Source organism: Salvia hispanica, chromosome 5 (genome assembly GCF_023119035.1).
Source record: "Salvia hispanica cultivar TCC Black 2014 chromosome 5, UniMelb_Shisp_WGS_1.0, whole genome shotgun sequence".
NCBI classification, from domain to species: domain Eukaryota; kingdom Viridiplantae; phylum Streptophyta; class Magnoliopsida; order Lamiales; family Lamiaceae; genus Salvia; species Salvia hispanica.
Window position 1 is genome coordinate 4,574,702 of NC_062969.1, and position 19,887 is coordinate 4,594,588.

The 19,887-nt window shown below is 35.8% G+C and overlaps 1 protein-coding gene and 1 long non-coding RNA gene across 3 annotated transcripts; both read right to left on the reverse strand.

The window, feature by feature from the left end:
- Window positions 1–363: 363 nt before the first annotated feature.
- On the reverse strand, window positions 364–7,119 carry LOC125191066. Of its 2 annotated transcripts, XR_007171027.1 has the most exons (5): window positions 6,440–7,119; window positions 6,248–6,313; window positions 1,284–1,509; window positions 787–1,205; window positions 364–691 (listed from the first exon to the last, which is right to left on the reverse strand). It is a non-coding gene; the product is annotated as an uncharacterized LOC125191066 (long non-coding RNA). The 2 variants fall into 2 exon arrangements; XR_007171028.1 differs by lacking the exon at window positions 6,248–6,313.
- Window positions 7,120–7,741: 622 nt separating this feature from the next.
- Window positions 7,742–14,711, reverse strand: LOC125190265 (glutamine--tRNA ligase, cytoplasmic). The gene is made up of 23 exons (XM_048087522.1): window positions 14,470–14,711; window positions 13,401–13,451; window positions 13,192–13,263; window positions 12,991–13,090; window positions 12,587–12,682; window positions 12,235–12,296; window positions 12,023–12,124; window positions 11,716–11,811; window positions 11,354–11,506; window positions 11,217–11,272; window positions 10,959–11,049; window positions 10,804–10,890; window positions 10,397–10,594; window positions 10,225–10,323; window positions 9,880–10,011; window positions 9,663–9,799; window positions 9,478–9,577; window positions 9,303–9,395; window positions 9,071–9,171; window positions 8,880–8,985; window positions 8,707–8,796; window positions 8,488–8,617; window positions 7,742–8,101 (listed from the first exon to the last, which is right to left on the reverse strand). The coding sequence occupies exons 1-23, from the start codon at window positions 14,611–14,613 to the stop codon at window positions 8,007–8,009; spliced, it is 2,391 nt and encodes a 796-aa protein (XP_047943479.1). The 5' UTR covers window positions 14,614–14,711; the 3' UTR covers window positions 7,742–8,006.
- Window positions 14,712–19,887: the final 5,176 nt, after the last annotated feature.

Genomic DNA, 19,887 nt, shown 5'->3' on the forward strand with positions numbered 1-19,887 from the left:
TGTATTATACCATTCCATACAGAATCGACCGCGTACACAAAGTTGTCGACCCTATCCCAGTACGTTCCTCTAGTGTGTATGATATCGTGAAATGTTTTGCGACGGACGGAGAGAAAGCTTATGCGTATGATGATTGAAGGCTCCGAAAAGGATATTCCACACTTCTCACGAATCCCGCGCACAACTTGGCCCATCAACGATGTTGGGTAATCCTCTCCAATCCATCCCACCTCTTGTTTGAGTCGAAGCATGGTGTCGATAAACACATTGTCGACTGTTGGAACCCAAGAACCATGGTATAAGTAATGAGATTGCAGTGGCACGTTGGGTTGCACATATCATCAAAAACCATAGTATCGCACATATCATCAAAAACCATAGTGTCATCAAGGTTGCAATGGAAAGGCAAAGGGAGTTCATACAACATTCATAAACCATAATAAACACGACATCATATAAACTGAATAAAGTGTTTGTCGCGTGAAGGAAACCATCAAAAACAATACAATAGCCAACATTGTCCAAAATGCAAACCAAGATCACGAAATTACCAAATCTAACTGCAGTTAGATGGGGGATCAAGCACTTCACCAACGTCGTTATCATTCGGTGTGACTGGGCCGAATTGTTGTAGTAGGGCTCCGTATTCGGGTTCATCTCGTAGGTATTAAGATATTGCGAACGAACGGACCTACGACGACAATGGGACGATGGTCTCCGACGTTAGAACGAACACAAACCGACGTAATACACAAAAACGTAAACCCTTTAAATGAATGATTGTACCTCAAACATCTGACGTCAAACTACATCTTTCGCCTTCACGTACTCCTGACGAATCTTCCACTTCGCACCGGGAAAGTTTGCCACAAAGACGATAGAGTGGGGCTCGTGGTGGTAGGTGAACAACGTCGCGAGCTCATCGTAAGCATCGTACGCAAACATTCCGCCGAAGTCGATTGTTTCGCTTTCGTCCTCCGCTTCTTCTTGCTTGAGGAGCATATACTCTATCAGGCGGACGTCATCCTCCACCTTCCAGTGGTTGTTGTAGAGATAAAAACACTGCGAATGGACGTGGATAGGTTCGTCGGGCAAATCGGCCATAGTAGTGTCACCGGAGCTGTAGAGATAAATGGGCCATAGTAGTGTCAATCGGACAAAATCGTTACTGTTGGCTTAACCGTTGTCACAGAGGTAGTAACATCCTGAGAGGCAACGTATCAGCGTTTGTTAAATAGCATGTAAACTACCAAAATTTATGTGATTATGGGGTTGTAACCAACCTTGTGGCACCCTTAAACCATCGTGTTGTGTAACAGCGTCACGTAACACACAGGAATCTCCGGTTGAGCCCTCCCACCTTGGCAGAACGAACATAAATTGCATGTTCATATCACAAACGGCCAAAGTATTTGTTGTTATTTGGCCTTTACGCGAACGATATCGTGGCTTGTCCGTACTGCTCACTAACACGTTGATATGGGTACCATCAAGAGCACCAAGACATCCCTGGCATTATGAATGTAACAGTCTCAGTTATTTGTGATGGGGTTTGGTGCCCCTTGCACAGCGGAAGACTTGTACAAAACAAATAAATCAGACAAGGATCTATTTGACCGATTATGCGATTAATCGATTCACATGTTAAACAGATAATTGCATGCTAGAACGCAAATAATTCATGCTTAGAAAATATAAATCCTAAACATGATTTCTACGGTTTAGAGTTACCGATTTGATTCTCCAAAGAATCGTCGATTGCTCACGCCTTCTCCACGTGATGATCTTCAATACTAGACCACGGATCTTCTCTCTGGTTCCCGAACTGTATCTCGATATCAGGGTGGGCTGATCTTATCAAAATACTAGGACTCGAATAAAGAAGACAAAAAAATTCCTCACGGAGGAGGAGCTGATATTTTCACGGAGGAGAAAATCAAGAAAAAATCGCTTCCTTCTGTAGAGAGAAAGGAACGAAATTTTTGTAGAGAAATTAATGAATGAATCTGTCTCATTTATTCTCCTATTTATATTAAGTTCCTTTTGGGCCCAGACAGGGATCTATGGAAGGTTTTGGATATGGGCTCCCCCAATTAGCTTTTTACTAATTAAATTGAACCCACAATTTAATACAAACTTATATTGGAATATTACGAGCAGCCACTACTGAAGTAATATTGAACTCTCCCCATCCAAATCCGAAATTACAAGTAATTCGGGTTTCCACTTTGTTTATTATTTATTTCCCGCGCTTAAGATATATAAATGTCAATTAATTAATTAATGTCTGCTATGGACTTCATTAATTAATATCTTATTAATTCCAAGAGTGGACTTAGCAAGAATCATTTATTTATTATTCATAGAGTAATAAAACTCCAACTGGCCAGTTTTCAGAATAATAAAATCTTGTTCGAGCTCCTCTTGAGGACATTATCAAACGAGACTCACCTCGCGCACGTTTCAACATAATAGCAATCCTAGCACCGCTAGATATTAATCACCACTACCCAATATATCGGGATTATTGGGTTGCGAAAAACCCGCACCATTTGATAAGTCAAAGTAGTGCATAATCAATACCGTATGCTCAATGCTAACATATGTAGATTAAGAAATAGTATTTTATCAAGACCTAGTCTTTTAGTAGATAGCATAAAGACACGTCTTGCTGTTAGATCCGTTCAGTGCTATACCACACCAATGTCATCTTATTTCGGTAAGGCTTAGAAATATGCGGACTGACATTACAACCTTTCACGATAGGTAGCCAAAATCTATCTAGGTTGTGAAATTCTTCTTTTTCTTTTGCAAAGCATTGCATAGATCTGACCGTGTTACCTTAAAGTGGACGCCGCCCACAATCGGTCTATAGGGCTGGCAATTTTTGACACGACACGATAATCCGACACGAATCCGCACGAAATTATTGGGTTTGGATCAAGTCTTATTGGATGCGGGTCATAATTGGGTCGACCCACTAAGAACACGAAAAAATCGGGTCGGATTGGGTAACCCGTTAAATATTAATATTATTATTTTTATTTTGAGTAAAGATAAAGTTACAAAAATTGTATACACAAAATGCCCTTCAAATTTTAAAAAGGATAATATTAATTTATTTTGATTTAACAAATTTAATTTAATTATTAGTATTTTCACTTTTTTTGTTTTGTTCTTTTTACTTCCATAGTTCTTTTAACTTGTTTCAAATTTTTTTGTTAAAACTAGAAAAAACATGATGTAAAATATTTTTCTAAATATAATAAAATATTTTATTAAAATTATAGAAGCATTTTTTGTTTTGGAATTCAGCCGAAAGCATGTTCACTACCCTTTTATTTTTCATATTATTAGACTTAGTCACGTAGAAAATAAAATAATAAATAATTAGATTAGGGTTAGAAATTCTCAAATTAGAATGTGGATTGTGGAATAGCCGAAGTGCCGAACAACCGCCGTCTTCCAGATTTCCTACTTCTATATTTCTATTTCCTACCTCTGAAAGTGAAACCGCCGCCGCTCATCATCGCCGGAAACCTGGAGGATTTGGAACAAAAGTTATGTATTTTGTTGGGTTATTTTGGATTGTGTTGGAGTTTTGCTATTTAAAATAGAACATCTTCATGTTATATGGCTTTTTAAAGTCTTGATCATTTTTTGAAGCAATATGTAATCGTGTTGTTATCGTGCTTAGGTTGTTGTCGTGCTGTTATCATGTCGGGTCAACCCAAAGTGGTTCGTGTCGGTATCGTGTTCAGTTCGATATCGTGTTGTTATCGTGTCTAGGTCGATATCGTGTTGTTATCGTGTCGGGTCAACCCAAAGTGGTTCGTGTCGTTATCGTGTTCGGGTCGTGTTCGGGTCGTGTCCGGGTTTGAAGGTGGCGGGTTGGGTTCGTGTTCGGGTTTGGGGTTTCCTTAACAGGTTGGGTTCGAGTTTGCCCTTATTGGGTTGGGTCGTTATCGGGTCAACCCGATAACGACCCAATCCGCACGATTTGCCACCCTACCGGTCTACTAAGCAAAAGACTTAGACTTTGTTTACTTCTTATGCATTTAAATGTTTGTAAAACATCTTATAAATGCACAAGCAAACACAATGTAATAATAATAGTGATTCTATTCGTGCGAGACTGCTCGAATAATACTGAATCGGGTTAAAAGTGGATTGTAGAGTTTTATGTATACAAGCAAGATTCTTTTCGCGCGAAACTTGCTCGAAAATTGCTTTTCAGTATACCAATCCTAACAATCTCCCACTTATACTCAAAACATGCTTTCGAGTATACCCACTGCCAAAAACTCTCCCACTTATACTCAAAGTAGGTATTTGTACTAGATATATCGAACTACCATTCATTTAACTAAGTGAAAGAAAAATCTACTTGGTTGTTCTCTGATAATATCTTTTTTACCATAATGTCTTTGCTGCGCACTTGATCTTTAATTAATTTCATCTCCATATGTGATTGCTTAGCTTAATAAACTCGTGTGTCCCTTGAGTTAGCCTTCACTAGAGTAGTAAAAAATAATACTCGTAGGCATACTCAAACTTACGATTAAAGCTATTAGGAAGATAAAGATATTCCTAAGGTAAACACATATTCAGAGGATGACTTACTCGATCACTGATTAGTCATAAAACTAAGACAGTGTAACCCCAAGGACATTACATGAATGACTGGTAAACTAGAATATAGTTATTAGTTTTTCTCTAGCACTAGGGTATATTCATTACCTCAATCAAAATCCTTTGCCATGGTTAATATGATATATACTTGCTATGCAAAAGCACAACTAATATCAAACTTAGTACACATTATAGCATACATGAGACAACTATCTCCGAAACTAGTCTCATAATACTTAATCTCACTAAGCGTCAAACGACACTTGACTAGAGACAAGACAATTCCATCTTGAGAGGTATAAACCTTTTCATGGAATTTTTAATACTTAAATGTTCCAAGTAATGTGTAGATATAGGATTCCTAAGAGAATCTCAACATTCTTTCTAGCATCTTAAAAGGACTTAGATGGTAAGAATGTAATTAGTTTCTCTTAAATCATTTATCTTAAACTGTGTAGACAACCAGTTTCCTACGCTAGATGCCAATCTTAGTTGTTTGCAACTTTTTGTAGATTTCATAATCGTAGAGTACCAATAATACCATATGTAATGCACTTTCAACTTCCTTGTGCTTATAGCACTGTTAAGGACACAAGTCAAATTCCAAATATTTGACAATTTTGATAAAACACATATACTCTGATTTAGATGCTTGCCTAAGACCACGAAGGTCTATATAGGCTTCCAATCATGCGTTTCTTGCCCTTAATTATATATCCATTAGAATGTTCTAGTAGATGATTTCCTCAAGACTTCTATTTATAAAAGGCTGTCTTAACAATCATAATACATACATTCTAATTTATGTAAGTTCTAATAGACAATATGATCGAATAAATCCTGGCACAACGATGGCGAGAAGATAATTCTCTTTGGGCATAACCCATTGTCATTGTCTAGCCTTTTGAGATCCATATTTACACTTGCAAATATACTAGCTCCCACTGACTGACACAGCCTATAGGTAGTTTTGCAAGTCTTGTAAGACATGTTGTCTATTTTAGATTGTAATATGGAATCTATCACATGTTCAAAGATGATTATCCAAATATACTGTGTTCACGTAATGCGACACGGTGGAGCCGGACCGCCAAAACTGGAACTCAACTACTAGATTCTTCTGATGATGCGCTAGGACAAGTACAAACATCGCAACTTGTTCTTCGACCCCTACACATTTCCCAGTTGCCAGACCAGCACGATTGGAAAGAACACGGCATAGGTGGCCGAAAATGTTCCGGTCCATTCGTAGGTTTGCGAGGCAGTCGTAATCGGTGAGCTTAATAAGCCGATCCATATGCTTCACTTGCATAGGAAGCTTGTTAAGTACACTATAACGCCGAGCGTCCTCCAGAATACGGAGTCGCTTCTTCCGGCTTTTACATTTCAAATAACGATGAACTAAAGTGTTGGTTAATACACGCAATTGTTGCGTTATATTCTCCACCATGATGCACACCAAAACAAATTTACTATGTGATTTCGTCATCTATACCAATACAAGGCAGCCAAAAAGAATGATTTCAAAGTAACCACAAACAAACGCGGTACACCAAAAATTGGAAATTGCACCCAAGACACAAAACGCAGATACGAAACTCGGGAAAACGCATACTTTTATAAACCGACTTCGGGCACACCATCGATGTAGGTCGACAGAACGGATTTCAGAAGCACCAATCTAAATAAGTCAAAAGGGGAATTGTCGGCCAGAAAACAGCAAAGTTGGTTGGAAATATGTACAGGAAAACAAATAACATTTAACTCAGTCAATGTAAAAAGGAAATCGTGCTTTAAAGCTGTATACCTTGAAACGGTAGATACGGATGATATTCGTCAAGTCCCGATAGCACACAAGGTCGGATCAACACAGATCTGAGAAAATTGAGAAAGTTATCAAAGGGTTATGACAGAGACACCTACAAATTAAAAAGAAAAACAACGATCGATATTTTTCGTGCGCTGGGTACGAGATTCAGCGGACGAATTGTAACTTCACACTATTATGCTACCGCCTGATGTGCGGTGGCGTCGCCGGTGTCGAACTACAATCCGCAGCGAATCCTCTTGTGTTGGGCAGAGAGAGGGGTAGAAGGAGATAGATAGAGAGAGTGAGTGGTAGAGAGAGACAGTCAGATGGCGTATTGAAGAAATGGGAGAGAATGTGTGGTCTGGGTGGGTTTCGAATAATTGAGGATCAAACTTGGAATTTTGGGTGCCAAATCAGGGTTACTGTAGAGGGCCAGATTTCAAATATTGGCTGGCTTCCGTGATTTGTATTCGACTAAAAAATGCGTAAACAGTGTGGGCCGGTAGCTATATGACGGGGCAAGCAGATGTAACAAATGAACACCAAACCGTGTGAATTGAACAGTTTTGGCATCTATTATGCGTAAATAAGGGTCAACGAACGGGCCCTAAATGTTTATTGTGCAAGAGATGCACTGAATTTTATTACTCGTGTTTCCAATAAAAGTACACACATGAGTCACCACGATTGACCCCACAAAGTACATAATTTCTTTATTTGGTTTTCCCTCGCAATATTATCGTTGACGAAATTGGAAAAAAGGTGAAAATCATGATAAGTGTAATTGGATTTTTCCATCAATCAAATACTAGTTGGCATGCTTCCTTAATATGCATATTCCTAGTTAACATGCAATTAGCTAAAACTTTTGAAGTTTTGTTCATACTCTTATATCTACTACCTTCTACTCCGATATAGTACTATATATGTCAGCATCCCACTATAGATTTAGCCTTTTAGCCTAAAAATTTGCAATATAGATTTCCAAGAAAAAAATGGTTCAATTATTTGCTTTTTCACTGTTGTCGGTCCCTCGAAATGAAAGGGCACTTATCAAACCTAATCAATTCAAATGCATTACTACTATTTTCTTTCTTTGCTGCCAGTAACAGCCTAACCTCCTTCATCTCCAGTGGTCACCAATCACAGTGTATATTTTCTGCAATGCTGAAAGTCACATCTCTCTCTTTCTGAACAAGATAGGATGTAGAGTATAGAGTACAGGTCCACAACTATCTATCTGACTATCTACAAAAGAAACCCTAAATTCTAGTAGATTGTAACCATTGAGTCACTATGTCACATTATGTAAAAGTAGTTTATAACGAACTCAAGTACAAAGGTGTAGTGGAAAAACATCAGTGACAGGAAGTTTACCAACTGAAACTACGAACTACAGTTACAAAACATACATTTACCATCCGGATTATAAACGACACAAAATCACACAATGGTCAGTTTTGAAAAAACAGAAATTTGATTTTACTAAATAAGACAATGTATTGTACTTGTATTTGTGTATAGTGTTTGCTTATACATTTCGTCTACACTTGGCCTTCCAAACTCACCTCCCCTGCTTACCATAACTGTCGCGCAATGTTACAGTGCGGTTAAACACGAGCTTCTCAGGAGAAGAGTCCAGGTCAACAACAAAGTAGCCTGGACGATGAGTGAAACGAAAATGACTCAGCTATAACATATAAACAAAATTTTAGAGTTCCAAGACCAAGACTTTCAAAACTATGAGTTCAAAGTCTTCCAAGCCCTTCAATATTTTGTCTGTTCAAGTTTGTAGCATGTCATTGGTCATCATTTCATTTTTCAAGATAAAACAATTTCATTTTGGGAACAAATCACTAAGTTAAACATAGAACACACAGAAGTGGCGGAGATAAGATTCCAACAAGCAGTGATTGGGATTTATTTTGGTTGGGGTGATCATTACAGCTAATATTTGGTTGCTCTGTATATAACATTTAATGTGTGTGATTGGGATCTATGTAGTTTAGGTCAAGGATGAAATGTTGCTGTATTGAGGCACATACCTAGTCTTTCAAACTGAAAACTGTCTCCAACAGCAGCGTTCTTGATAGAAGGCACAGCGTATGCATCCGCTATAACTACTTTCGAGTGTGGATTTAAATCGCTAAGCCAGTCATCAAGTTCGGCAGGATTCTGGTCACAATACCAAACAACAGTGAGTGTGCACAATGCTGCTATGCAAAAGTCAAAAGTTTATTCAAAGATAATGAAGAAGTCCCAACCTCAGAATTGAATAGTTTTTCGAACAATCTAACTTCCACCTTAAGAGGATTAGCTCCTGGTGAAGATTCTGAAACCCAGTGCAGAACGCCCTGTAGAACAGAATGTCAATAATTTAATATTATTCGAGAAATCTAAACATCCATTCATGCCGTCACTATTATTTAAAGCTTACCTTTGGTTTGCTTTTCTTAGATGGATCATACTCAGCACGAATTTCAAGCACGGTCTCATTATCATCGCCTAAAACCACTTCTGTGCACTTTATAGGAAATGCATACCTATATTATGGAGAAGCATAATTAAGTGCCATCTGAAAATACTAAGCTACGAAAAAACTTTAAGAGTAACTGCAGAAAGAGGTACCTAAGGAGGACAGATTTCCCAGGAGCAAGTCCATAGTAATCTTTAGAATCTTTCAAACGAAAATCAGATTGTTCAATGTAAACAACCTTAGAGAAAGGGACCTGAATAAAAGGAGTCAAAGAGCCATCACGAAATAGCAATAACAGGTAGACACGTGCAAAATTAATAAAAGCAGGTTGGATGATGCATCATCGGCATGAGCATGTGGCCATTTCTTGGCACAAAGCTATACCTTATAAAAAGAAGATGCATCATCTGCAGGAGCATCTGGCCATTTCTTGGCATCAAGATCCATGACTGCAGAATCCATGTTTGTAATGACAACCTGAAATACAAAAAAAGGTGGATGAAACCCATGTTCCAGTATGCAAAATTTACACATGTGCATGCCCATGAAAGATGCACACCTTCAATGGGTTTAGCACAACCATGGCCCGAGGTGCTGTTTTGTTCAGTTCCTCCCTTATATGGTACTCTAGGCGGTTCAGGCGTATTAAACTATTATCACTGCAGAACCAAGATTTTTTTATTTCTCAATCATCAAAGAACATGGAGAAATAAAATTGTGGAATACATTCAACGGATAATCAACCTTCTTGTAATCCCAATTCCTCGAACAAAAGCATTTATTGAAGTTGAAGTTACGCCCCTACGTCTCAATCCAGCCAGAGTCATAAGGCGAGGATCATCCCAACCATCGACCCAGTTTTCTGTCACAAGTCGATTTAACTGCAAGAGCATGCAAGATAGGATCAGATTCAATTGTGAATTGAACTACCCACTCAAAGCCTCTCCATACTTCAACACACCTTACGCTTTGACATCACTGTATTGGTAATATTCAATCGAGAATATTCCCACACATATGGTTGGTAGAGACCCAGTGCGTCCAATAACCAGTAGTATGAGGCACGCCGTGTCTCAAACTCAAGTGTGCACAGCTGCATGAAAAGATTGACCACAAAAAATATTACTATGAGATGTAGCAATCAAAATTATATAATCATGCTGATAAAAAGAATCAGGAAAACGATGCTCTTGTTTTACTTGCTAAGAGACCGGCAACAAGAAACCCAGTTGAATAAGAAAAAGTTATCACCCATATAATTACTGTGAAAGTATTGAGTATCAAGTGATTCTACAAAGTTACTGACCGAATGTGTTATGTTTTCAAGAGAATCAACAATGCAATGAGCATAATCATAACTTGGATAGATGCACCATTTATCTCCTGCGTGGGGATGAGGTGTGAACTGAACAGTGGAAAGTAAGAGCGCATTAGCATCCCTTTTTAGCATCACAAAACATTTGCGTCATGACACTTACCTTGATACGATAAGCAATTAGATCATACATATTGAAATTATCACTCTGCATGTCCTGTTTCATTCTTAATGTTGCTTTTCCTTCCTCAAGCAACCCCTTCTTCATGTCATCAAACAATTTCAGAGATTCTTCAATTGGTCTATCCCTCCAAGGACTGTTCATCTTCTTTTCCCTGTACTCTTTTATCTCATCAGGTGTCTGCAACATACAAAGAGAATTGTTGTCAACCACTGCAACACATAAAGCAAGAAATGATCACACATCAAATTAGTTCAATATTTCAACTTTAGAGGCACATTCCTTACTTTAGAATAGCTTACTTAAAAAAGGCAAAATTAGATAACTGAACAAAATATTCAATTTGGATCTAGACAATGAAAATCATGAGTGTCCAAACAAGAACCCACCTGATGATCAACATAAGCATGGCCACGACGTATCAGCTCCACTGCTAGTTCATAGAGCTCCTGGAAATAATCACTAGTGTAGGTGATCTGAAATTTTCAGACACATATTAGACGATGTCCACTAGAGTGTCAACCATATGGGTAAGGAATTATACCTTAAAGGGTTCCCAGCCCATCCATCCCACAATCTCTTCAATGTGATCAATATATTCTTTTTTCTCAGCTTCTGGATTCGTGTCATCAAATCTATGTATCATTTAATGGTTAGAAGAAAATAAATCTCAATTTTAACATATAAAGTGCGATATCTTAAAGGTAATCAAGATAGTGCTAATTCTTGACCACGAAAACTATTGTTTTATATGTCCGATAAAGCAAAAGGGCCTCTTATGACAATTAGTATAAAAGCAGACCTGAGATAGCAGCCTCCACCTCGCTCCTTAGCCAGGCCAAAGTCCACAAACATAGCCTATAGAGTTAACAAATAAGAATTGAGAGAAATGTCCATAATAAATGCAGTGAGATATGCTAGATATTAGCCTTTTATTACCTTGGCATGACCTATATGTAGATACCCATTTGGCTCAGGAGGAAAGCGTGTGTGTACTTTCCCACCTGTGACCTTCAAATGTTTGTCTAAAATTTCCTTTGAATTGCAGGCTCTAAGCACCGGACGATCGCTGAAATATATTTCAGTATGTACCTGGAGACGAACAAAATAGGGCGACAATGTCATCAAAATAAATCATAGGGAAAGGTTAGCAGTGGAATAATTTAAGGCCGAACTTATCACCGAAAAATTAGTGCAACTTTTAGCATGATCCAAAAATTAATTTTCCCATTCAGATATCCAAAAAGTAAGCTCACCAAATGAGACGAAAGCAACTCATAGAAAGAAAATTGAAATACTACCTTAAAGTTCTGATCAGGTGAAGGAAATATTAAAAACGGATTGATTTCTTCTTCAGTTGGTTTTTCTGGAGCTGTCTCAACAAGAACTGCTTTCTCCTGGTAACACAAAAGACAAGATATAGAAACCTAGTGTCATACTACAATTTCATAATTAATATCATACTGAACAAACTATAATTTCGTACGGCTGAACTATCTGTCTGGCAATAAGACAAGAGAGAAGAAATGCAATGTGAGAAATGTGGCTATTTATAAGAACCAAAAATACACTCCACAGTAAAGGAGTGCATATATTCAAAAGACTCACCTCTGCTTTAACAGGCTTCTCTTTTTTCTTTTTCACAGGCTTCTCATTGTCTGCAGCTGTTCTTTCCCCAAGCAGGACATATAAATTGGTATCAATGATTTTCTGGTGGCAGAAGTTGAGCAGGTCAGAAAAATAAATAAGACAGTACATGTATAAAAATGTTAATGCTGTTTTGCTAATTTGTGGAGAACGCTAGCACCTGTCAATATTACCTTGACAACCTTTGGATCTGCCCATGGCTGTTTCTTTCTCACGTGAGCAAATAGTTCACCAACTGTATTTATATAGTTGATTAATACACAAATTACCATCATAATGGTAAAAATTGAGCCAAACTGGACAGGTCTTCATAATGATAAAGTCAACTATCCAGGAATGCCCATATAAGTAAGTTCTGTAAAACATAATCATCATGCGAAATTGCGAATAACAAAGTCTATACTAGTTCAAGTACAAAGTTCCTGCACTACTTAAGCAACAAATAAGCACCACATACAAGGACATATTATTCCATTAGCATATATCAAATAAATTAGGTCCATTTTGAAATATGGAATTACCAACCATTTGTTCGGTACCGCTGCTCCAAAATAACAGCTTTATTCTCTTCAAAAATCTCATCCACAGATTTTTCAATATCTTCCTCAGAAACCTCAACTCCTGCATAAGACAAGATACACTTTTTAGGACTAGACATTTATATATTACTAGTAATTAATTATTAACCATTTAGCATATAGAAGAATCGCACTCAACCATAATGGTCCAGATGGTTACAAAAATGATTCATATTTAAGTTTTTAACATAATAGCTAGGAAATCAAAATAATTAAGGAGGAAATGATAGGAAGGTTCAGAATATTCTTTGAAAAGATCATATAGCCCACAATCCAACTCAGATTTAAACTTTTAAATAAATATATTATTAAATCTAGTCATCCACAGAGAATCATAGTTTTGGATCATACCAACACCACAAGCAGCTTCAAAGTCATCAATCTTCAAGTTGTCAGAAGCAATAGTAGTGAGAAATAAAAAGGCAGCTTCTAACTGGGCGGGAATTTTAATCTGTAAGAGTAAGAAACACTGATTAACAGCAGGCATACTGAAAATTAACTATTCAAGCTTAAACCCCTTGTGAAAATGCATAAAACATATGAGCTTTAGACCTTTAATGACGTAATATATTTGAGCAATGTAGGCCGATGTACAAGAGCATTTGTTGGGAACTTCGTAGCAACCTGCCAAGAAATGGTATCATATCTTTTCATGTTTGAATGTCCATCTCAGTAAAGAAATAGAGGGCTACAACCCGCATATGGAAAACTGAAATGCAGCAACGTTAAAGGTATTTATCAATACTAAATCATGTTCATACTGTATAAAGTAGATTCCCAACTGTCCGATCACACCCATCAATCACAGCTGCCTGCAACAAATATAGAGGTGAACTTAAAAACAAGCTAACTTGTATGAGAGCTTACAATAGCATTTTAAACAGAACTTAACAGTTAAAATCCACATATATTCAAATCTTGCGCAAAGTGAAAAAATGAATCGTAAAAAATACTCCTTCCATGGGTACCGTGCAACATTGGAGATGGGCAGGTTTTTTGTAAATAAAGAGTATTATGAGGTATAAGTTGACATGCCCACAAAGGGAAATTTGCATAGTTTACGTGGGCATTTAACAAGTCAATTGTTGCACACTCTTGGTTGGTTGACAGAGGGAGTGTAAGAATTCAAAATGACATGACTATACCTTATCTCCATTTCCTAATCAGCACAAAAACAATCTCCCAATGCCAACCAATATACATTTACATTTTAGTCCGCTCCTTGAAATTATGCACTTTCTATTTTAGGAAACTTTTTTTCTCCACTTACAATACTTCAATCACTTTTTTTATATCTCTCTTATACTTTACCGATTGTGCATTAACCTCCCAACCCACCCCAAAAAAAAAGTTCCTACTTTTAAGGGACGGAATCTCTCTCTTACATGACCAATTGTGCATTAACCCCCCTCAAAAGTTCTACTAATTGTTAAGGGACAAAGGGAGTATAACTCTATTACATCCAATAAAAGCATGTATCAAAAAGTTTTCAGATGAAGTCCGCACTATTGGTGATCGGCATAATTTCTCAAAATTATTGATAGATAATCAAGATGCATAGCTAAACCGAAATGAACCAAGGTTTTCCTCAAACATCTTCTAAAATGAAAGAACACCACATGCAAAAAATAAAACATTCGATCACTAATAAAATACACAAACACAATCCAAATCATATCTCAGATTCAATTAGAAATTGCTACATAAATCCAAAACAAAAGGCAGAGACCTCAACTAAATATCACAAATTCGACATGCACAAACAGAAAACAACACTATAATTCACACTCCACTCATCATAATCGCAATTCGGCAAAAACGCAGAAATACCTCATGAATGACGGCGGTGAGATTGGCCGTGACCTTATTGTTAGCGACGGTGTTCTTCGCCGTCCTTTCATCCAGCCCAATCTTCAGAAACAAATCCAGTGTGTCGTCGCCGCCGCTGCTTTCAGTTGCGTTCTTCCCCACCATTGCTTCAGCTCAACTGTAATTTCTCCCTAATTCTTACTGATACCAAGCAAATTGGAGTAATTTATATGACCTGGATTTAAAACCCTAGCTACACCGGAATTTTTACAAATTCTGCTGCTTAATTTTAAATTTTTAATACTACTGTTTTTGCTTGGGAAGCAAGGGTCAAAATTAGAAAGTCAATTAGTACGAGTTTTAAGTTTTAACTTAACATACTTGAAATAATTATGTAGATGACACACTGCCCAAAAATAATTAAGTAAAATTGCAGAAGAAAATATTTCAATAAATAAATACGTATAAATTATTTTTATGCGACTGATGAAAAAAAGAAATTCATTCAAATTTTATGGGACGGAAAGAATATCAGTATATTTCGTCCCATAATAGGAGTTACGTTTGGGCACGGGCTTTAAGATATATAAGATAATAGATTGGAAAAGTTAGTAGAATATATAATCTATTTTTTTATATTAGTTTTATAGTATTAATACACTGTAAGTGAAGTGGGTTAGTAGAATATGAGACCTACTTACTATTTATGGTAAAATTGAAATATGACTTTTATTTTGAGATGAATTCAAATGACAGCACGTGTCTCTGTCATACTTGGTAGGATGAAATGGAATGAGGGTGGAATGGAATAACTGTTGGAATTGAATAAAGATAGGAATGAAATGTCAATTTTCTTGGATTTCCTTTGCATTTTTATTCATTCACACATTCATTCCATCATACCAAGCAAATGAATAGAATGGAAGTAGGAATCACATTCCATTCCACTATTTTATTCCATCGTACCAAGAAGCCTCTTATAGTACGACTTATAGTACGACGGAGAGGGAGTAAACTTTTAAGTTATCTTTTCTTTTGTAGTAGCCGATTTCTTCTACCGTTACTAGTATTTTTTAGCTGAGATTTTAAGTGATTAAAATGAAAATGACTACATTGGGCCAATTAGAGCGTATATGGGCTTACTAACTGATTGTAAAAGAAATCTTTTTATGTCCCAGTTCTGTGGCAGGCTTGGGCTATACACTACACCCGTTAGTGGGCCTGCAACTCTATAATAATTCTACTTCATCTACTTTTCTGTTGACCTTGTCTAAGAAAATTAAGAGCTCTTACTTTATGCATTATTGAAGCTCTGATACATAAACACCATCAATTTTATTTCTTCCCAAATTTCCCTTTCTTGATAGTATTGACGTGCTTAAAGGCCAGAAAATTATTTCAGTAGGGGCTATTTAATTTTAATTTTAAGTTTGAAATTTTGAGAGGATAATATGTTTGGTAGAGTAAATAACTCATCTATGAATGAAATTTTATGTTTTATCTCTAGACGAGTTATCTACCTTACCAAACTAAACAGTTGATCTAGGCTTTTGCACAATAATCTACACATGAGCTCATTTTATTTCTTGAGTGGCGATTGTGAGTAGCTAAAGAAAAATCAGAATAACAGATCGAACCCTAGTATTTTGCACATGTCTAATTCTCCTACTAGTAGAGAAATTAATACTGAATGTGTGTAGGCAAAACAGTAAATGCAGCTGAGGGCGATTGTTTAAGATCTCACGTAGGGGTCCTCTTCACGAGTCTTCATAGTATGGAGGTACAATCATGATTCATGCCCACATATCATTCAAGAATCATCAAGTTGCTTTCAATATTTCGTATTTATGATATATCATTCACTGTTATGATTTCTTTAGGCAAACCAATGCAATGGATTGAAATATAACCCACAAACGCACAATAATTTCTATTTACGTATTTATCCCCCATTCTCTCTAACCTTAAATGGTTTAACTAAGAATCTAAATATGACATATATAGATGTAATTTTGAATTTTTGGTACAATAATTTCAAGCCCATGAACGCATAAATGATTCCGACAATCTTGCATAAAAACATGAAGTTCAAAACCTCATAAATGTTTTATAAGTGAATAACATGATGTAATAACACTAGATCATGGGCAACTCCATAGTGGGGCGGCTCGTTTTCAATTAAATTTGGGTAAGTGCTAAAATAGCTAGCGTATTGTCATTATCAAATCCATTATCAAACAAAAAAAATAGAAATCATTACTGCCATTTTATGCTAATTTTGAATTAAGCATTACAACTCCTAGGAATCTGATCCAATATCAATGCCATAATTTACTCCCCCAAAAAACACTCTAATTTGTCCTTGACAGTGCAATCTTGATTAGGGTACACATGCAATTATATTTTATTGGGAACAGATCATGTGATTGGCTACATTTTATTTTTCCTTGACTTAGCATATTAGTTCATCATTATACATCAACTTGATGCTTGTCATGACATGATCCCAAATATAACAAACGGACCTATTAATATGTAAGCATATCCAGCAAAGTATGTCCTAGTAAATGAATACGATTGTAGTAAAATTATAGTTTCATCATTAATTTATTTTAAAAAAAAACAATTTAAGATGTGTTATACCTTTTGAAAATTTCAGTGTATATTGTGCTAGACGAGAACAATAAAAAGGTGTGATTTTTCTTTGCTTTTAGTTACTTTATTGTTAGCCCAATGCATACGCAAAATTATATTGACTTCAATTTCTACATTATGATGCAAATATAATAGAAACCGACAGATATTTACCATGCAAAGATAATAATTGTGCATTGATTCAAACTCGATCTTAATTTCATGTATTACTTGAAAATAAATTTGGGCATAAATGACAAGGTCATGTTGCCTCAGTTTCATGCAGACAAAAGCTAACCTCTCTATAAATATTTTCACACCGTTGGAATAAATATTGTTTACTCTATATTTGTACATAGATTCTCTCTCTCGTGTTTTTTGATTGATTTTACATGAGATGGATGTCCACACATCAATTCAACATTGATTAGATTAGGGGGAAATAATAATGGGGAGCAACTATAGGGCCCCAAGTTACAGCTGGTAGTACGTTTAATTTCAGTGGGATAAATATGGAATTGGTGAAATTTTCCTTCCCCAACAATCACGTTGTGTCAAAAAAATCTTACGAGTTAGGATAGACGAAAATAAAGAATTTCCAAAGTCCACAAGTCTGCAAGAGTATCAGATTGTGTTGTGCTGCTTTTTCACCTAGATCGGCTCATTAATTAATGTCATACGAAAATCTTTTAAAAAGACATGAAAAAGGCATACAATCTAAGCAAATCCCTTCTACTTAATTGCTACATATTCTCTTGTAGTCCCCTTACAATAATTTCAAATCTAATCATGTCCCTACTTATTCTCATTACTACTCAACCATATTACCATTATATAATGTTGATAAGTGTTATGTTATTTATATATTTTGTGAACATCATCCTTACACAATTCTCTTGTTTAGACCACATCAATATTATTTATCCTTGTTTGGTTGTATACATTTAATTTAATTTTAATGATATAAAAAATTTATTAGTGACATTATTAATTTTACAAATTACGTAAAAAAAACAAAGCTCGGTTTGTTCTTTTATTCAATTATTTGATGTAGAGAAAATGAATAATTTCTAAACTCAAGATATTAAACAAAACAGATAATGCTGTTTTTTTTAATTCAGTTTTTTCGAATTATATACTCCACAAAACAGATAATGCTAATATTGATTAAATGTGAACGATTTTAAATAATGATGCTCCCATAGAATATACGCATAACATTAATATTTATACTATATCATATGTGTGTGTTTGCTTGTACATCCTAATTCATGGATATGGTGTCATCTTTTCCTCTTCACAGTGGAAGCATTTGATGAAAAAAATAGTACTATCACGCATGGAAATGGGAATAACTAATTGAGAAATTAATTAACTGATCCTAAATGAGTTTCACTCTATCTATATATCAATATGCATGAGAAATTGATGTTCTTGGACCACTATATACTAGTATTATAGAAGATTAATTCCAGAAAATTGTGCTCCGCTTTTAAATCGTGTACTAGTTAATATTCTATTCATAATATATAGTACTGTACTATATTTATAGGAGCGTTCAAATTGTCAGGCAAAATAATAGTGATATACATGCAATATATAATAAACTAATTAATATGGGTTTGTTTATGATTAAATTAATTATTATAAGGGTGAAAGTGAAAAGTGAGATAATCAATCGTTGTTGGAGGATGCCATTGTGTATACATTGTCAATTTGTCATGAGTCGAATTTTTGATAAAAAAGACTACTAAACATGAGATAAAATTAGATATAATCTTTAATCACAAATAATCATCATAATTGAAAGGCCCAATGTGTATATAGATATATACTAGTACTACTATATACTAACCTGATTTCAAAAAAATTAAAGCCAACATAAATCTAGAGCATGCAATGCGAAAGCACCGACTTACGTACGCCACACCAACAATTTGTAAAGCTGTACTTGCACCGAAAAGAAGGTGCCATTTTTAACCATTTTCGCTTCATTTTTACTAAAAAATACTCCCTCCATCCCAGATAATTCGATCCAATATTCCATTTCGGACCGTCCCACATAATTTGTCTCATTTCATTTTTACCATTTTTGGTAGTGGGCCCTACATTCCACTAACTCATTCCTACTCACATTTTATATAAAACTAATACTTTAGAAGTAGGACTCATATCCTATCAACTTTTTAAACTCACTTCCCATTAGATTTCTTAAAACCCGTGCCGGGTCAAAGTGTCCCAAATTATATGGGACGGAGAGAGTAATTAGAAAAAACTAAGTGGGGCAGACAGATTAGACTTTTAGGTGCTTCATTCTTGGAATGCATTAACTTGTTTTCGTGGTTACACGTAAGCTTCCTTAAACTCACATTTCATTGGCTTCTCACCTACATACTTTCCTGGGTGTCCGTTTTCCCAACTAAATCTGACCTTTTTTTCTTCTCAAATTTCAACTAGTTGTTCAAATATTCAACTTAATTATATTTAATTAAGCCGGCCACATTACTAAATTACCCATTCGTAAGCATCCAATGAGATCTTCAAATATTTTAAGCAACACTCTCATCCCAAATACTACTACCTAAATCTACTTAAATTTCGATGGTACGTACTCTTGTATAATTAAACTTGACAAATATGGAAACATAGAGATAAACTAAAAATGGCTTAAATTTTGCATAATTAAAGCTTGAAACCCCTACGTACACTGTTGTTTTTCTAGGTGGAAATAAATAGTCTAAAATAATAATGATGTCAATCATGACTAAACCCAAAGAGTCTCACTTTGTGGGGCTAACATCTTAG

What these genes read in the sequence shown, in the direction of transcription:
- LOC125190265 (XM_048087522.1), bottom strand. Translation starts at nt 14,613, where the DNA reads ATGGTGGGGAAGAACGCAACTGAAAGCAGCGGCGGCGACGACACACTG. An exon ending in AATATATTACGTCATTAAAG is followed by an intron (nt 13,091 to 13,191) that starts GTCTAAAGCTCA and finishes TTACTCTTACAG; the next exon opens with ATTAAAATTCCCGCCCAGTT. An exon ending in CTAAGAAAAGCAAACCAAAG is followed by an intron (nt 8,797 to 8,879) that starts GTAAGCTTTAAA and finishes TCTGTTCTACAG; the next exon opens with GGCGTTCTGCACTGGGTTTC.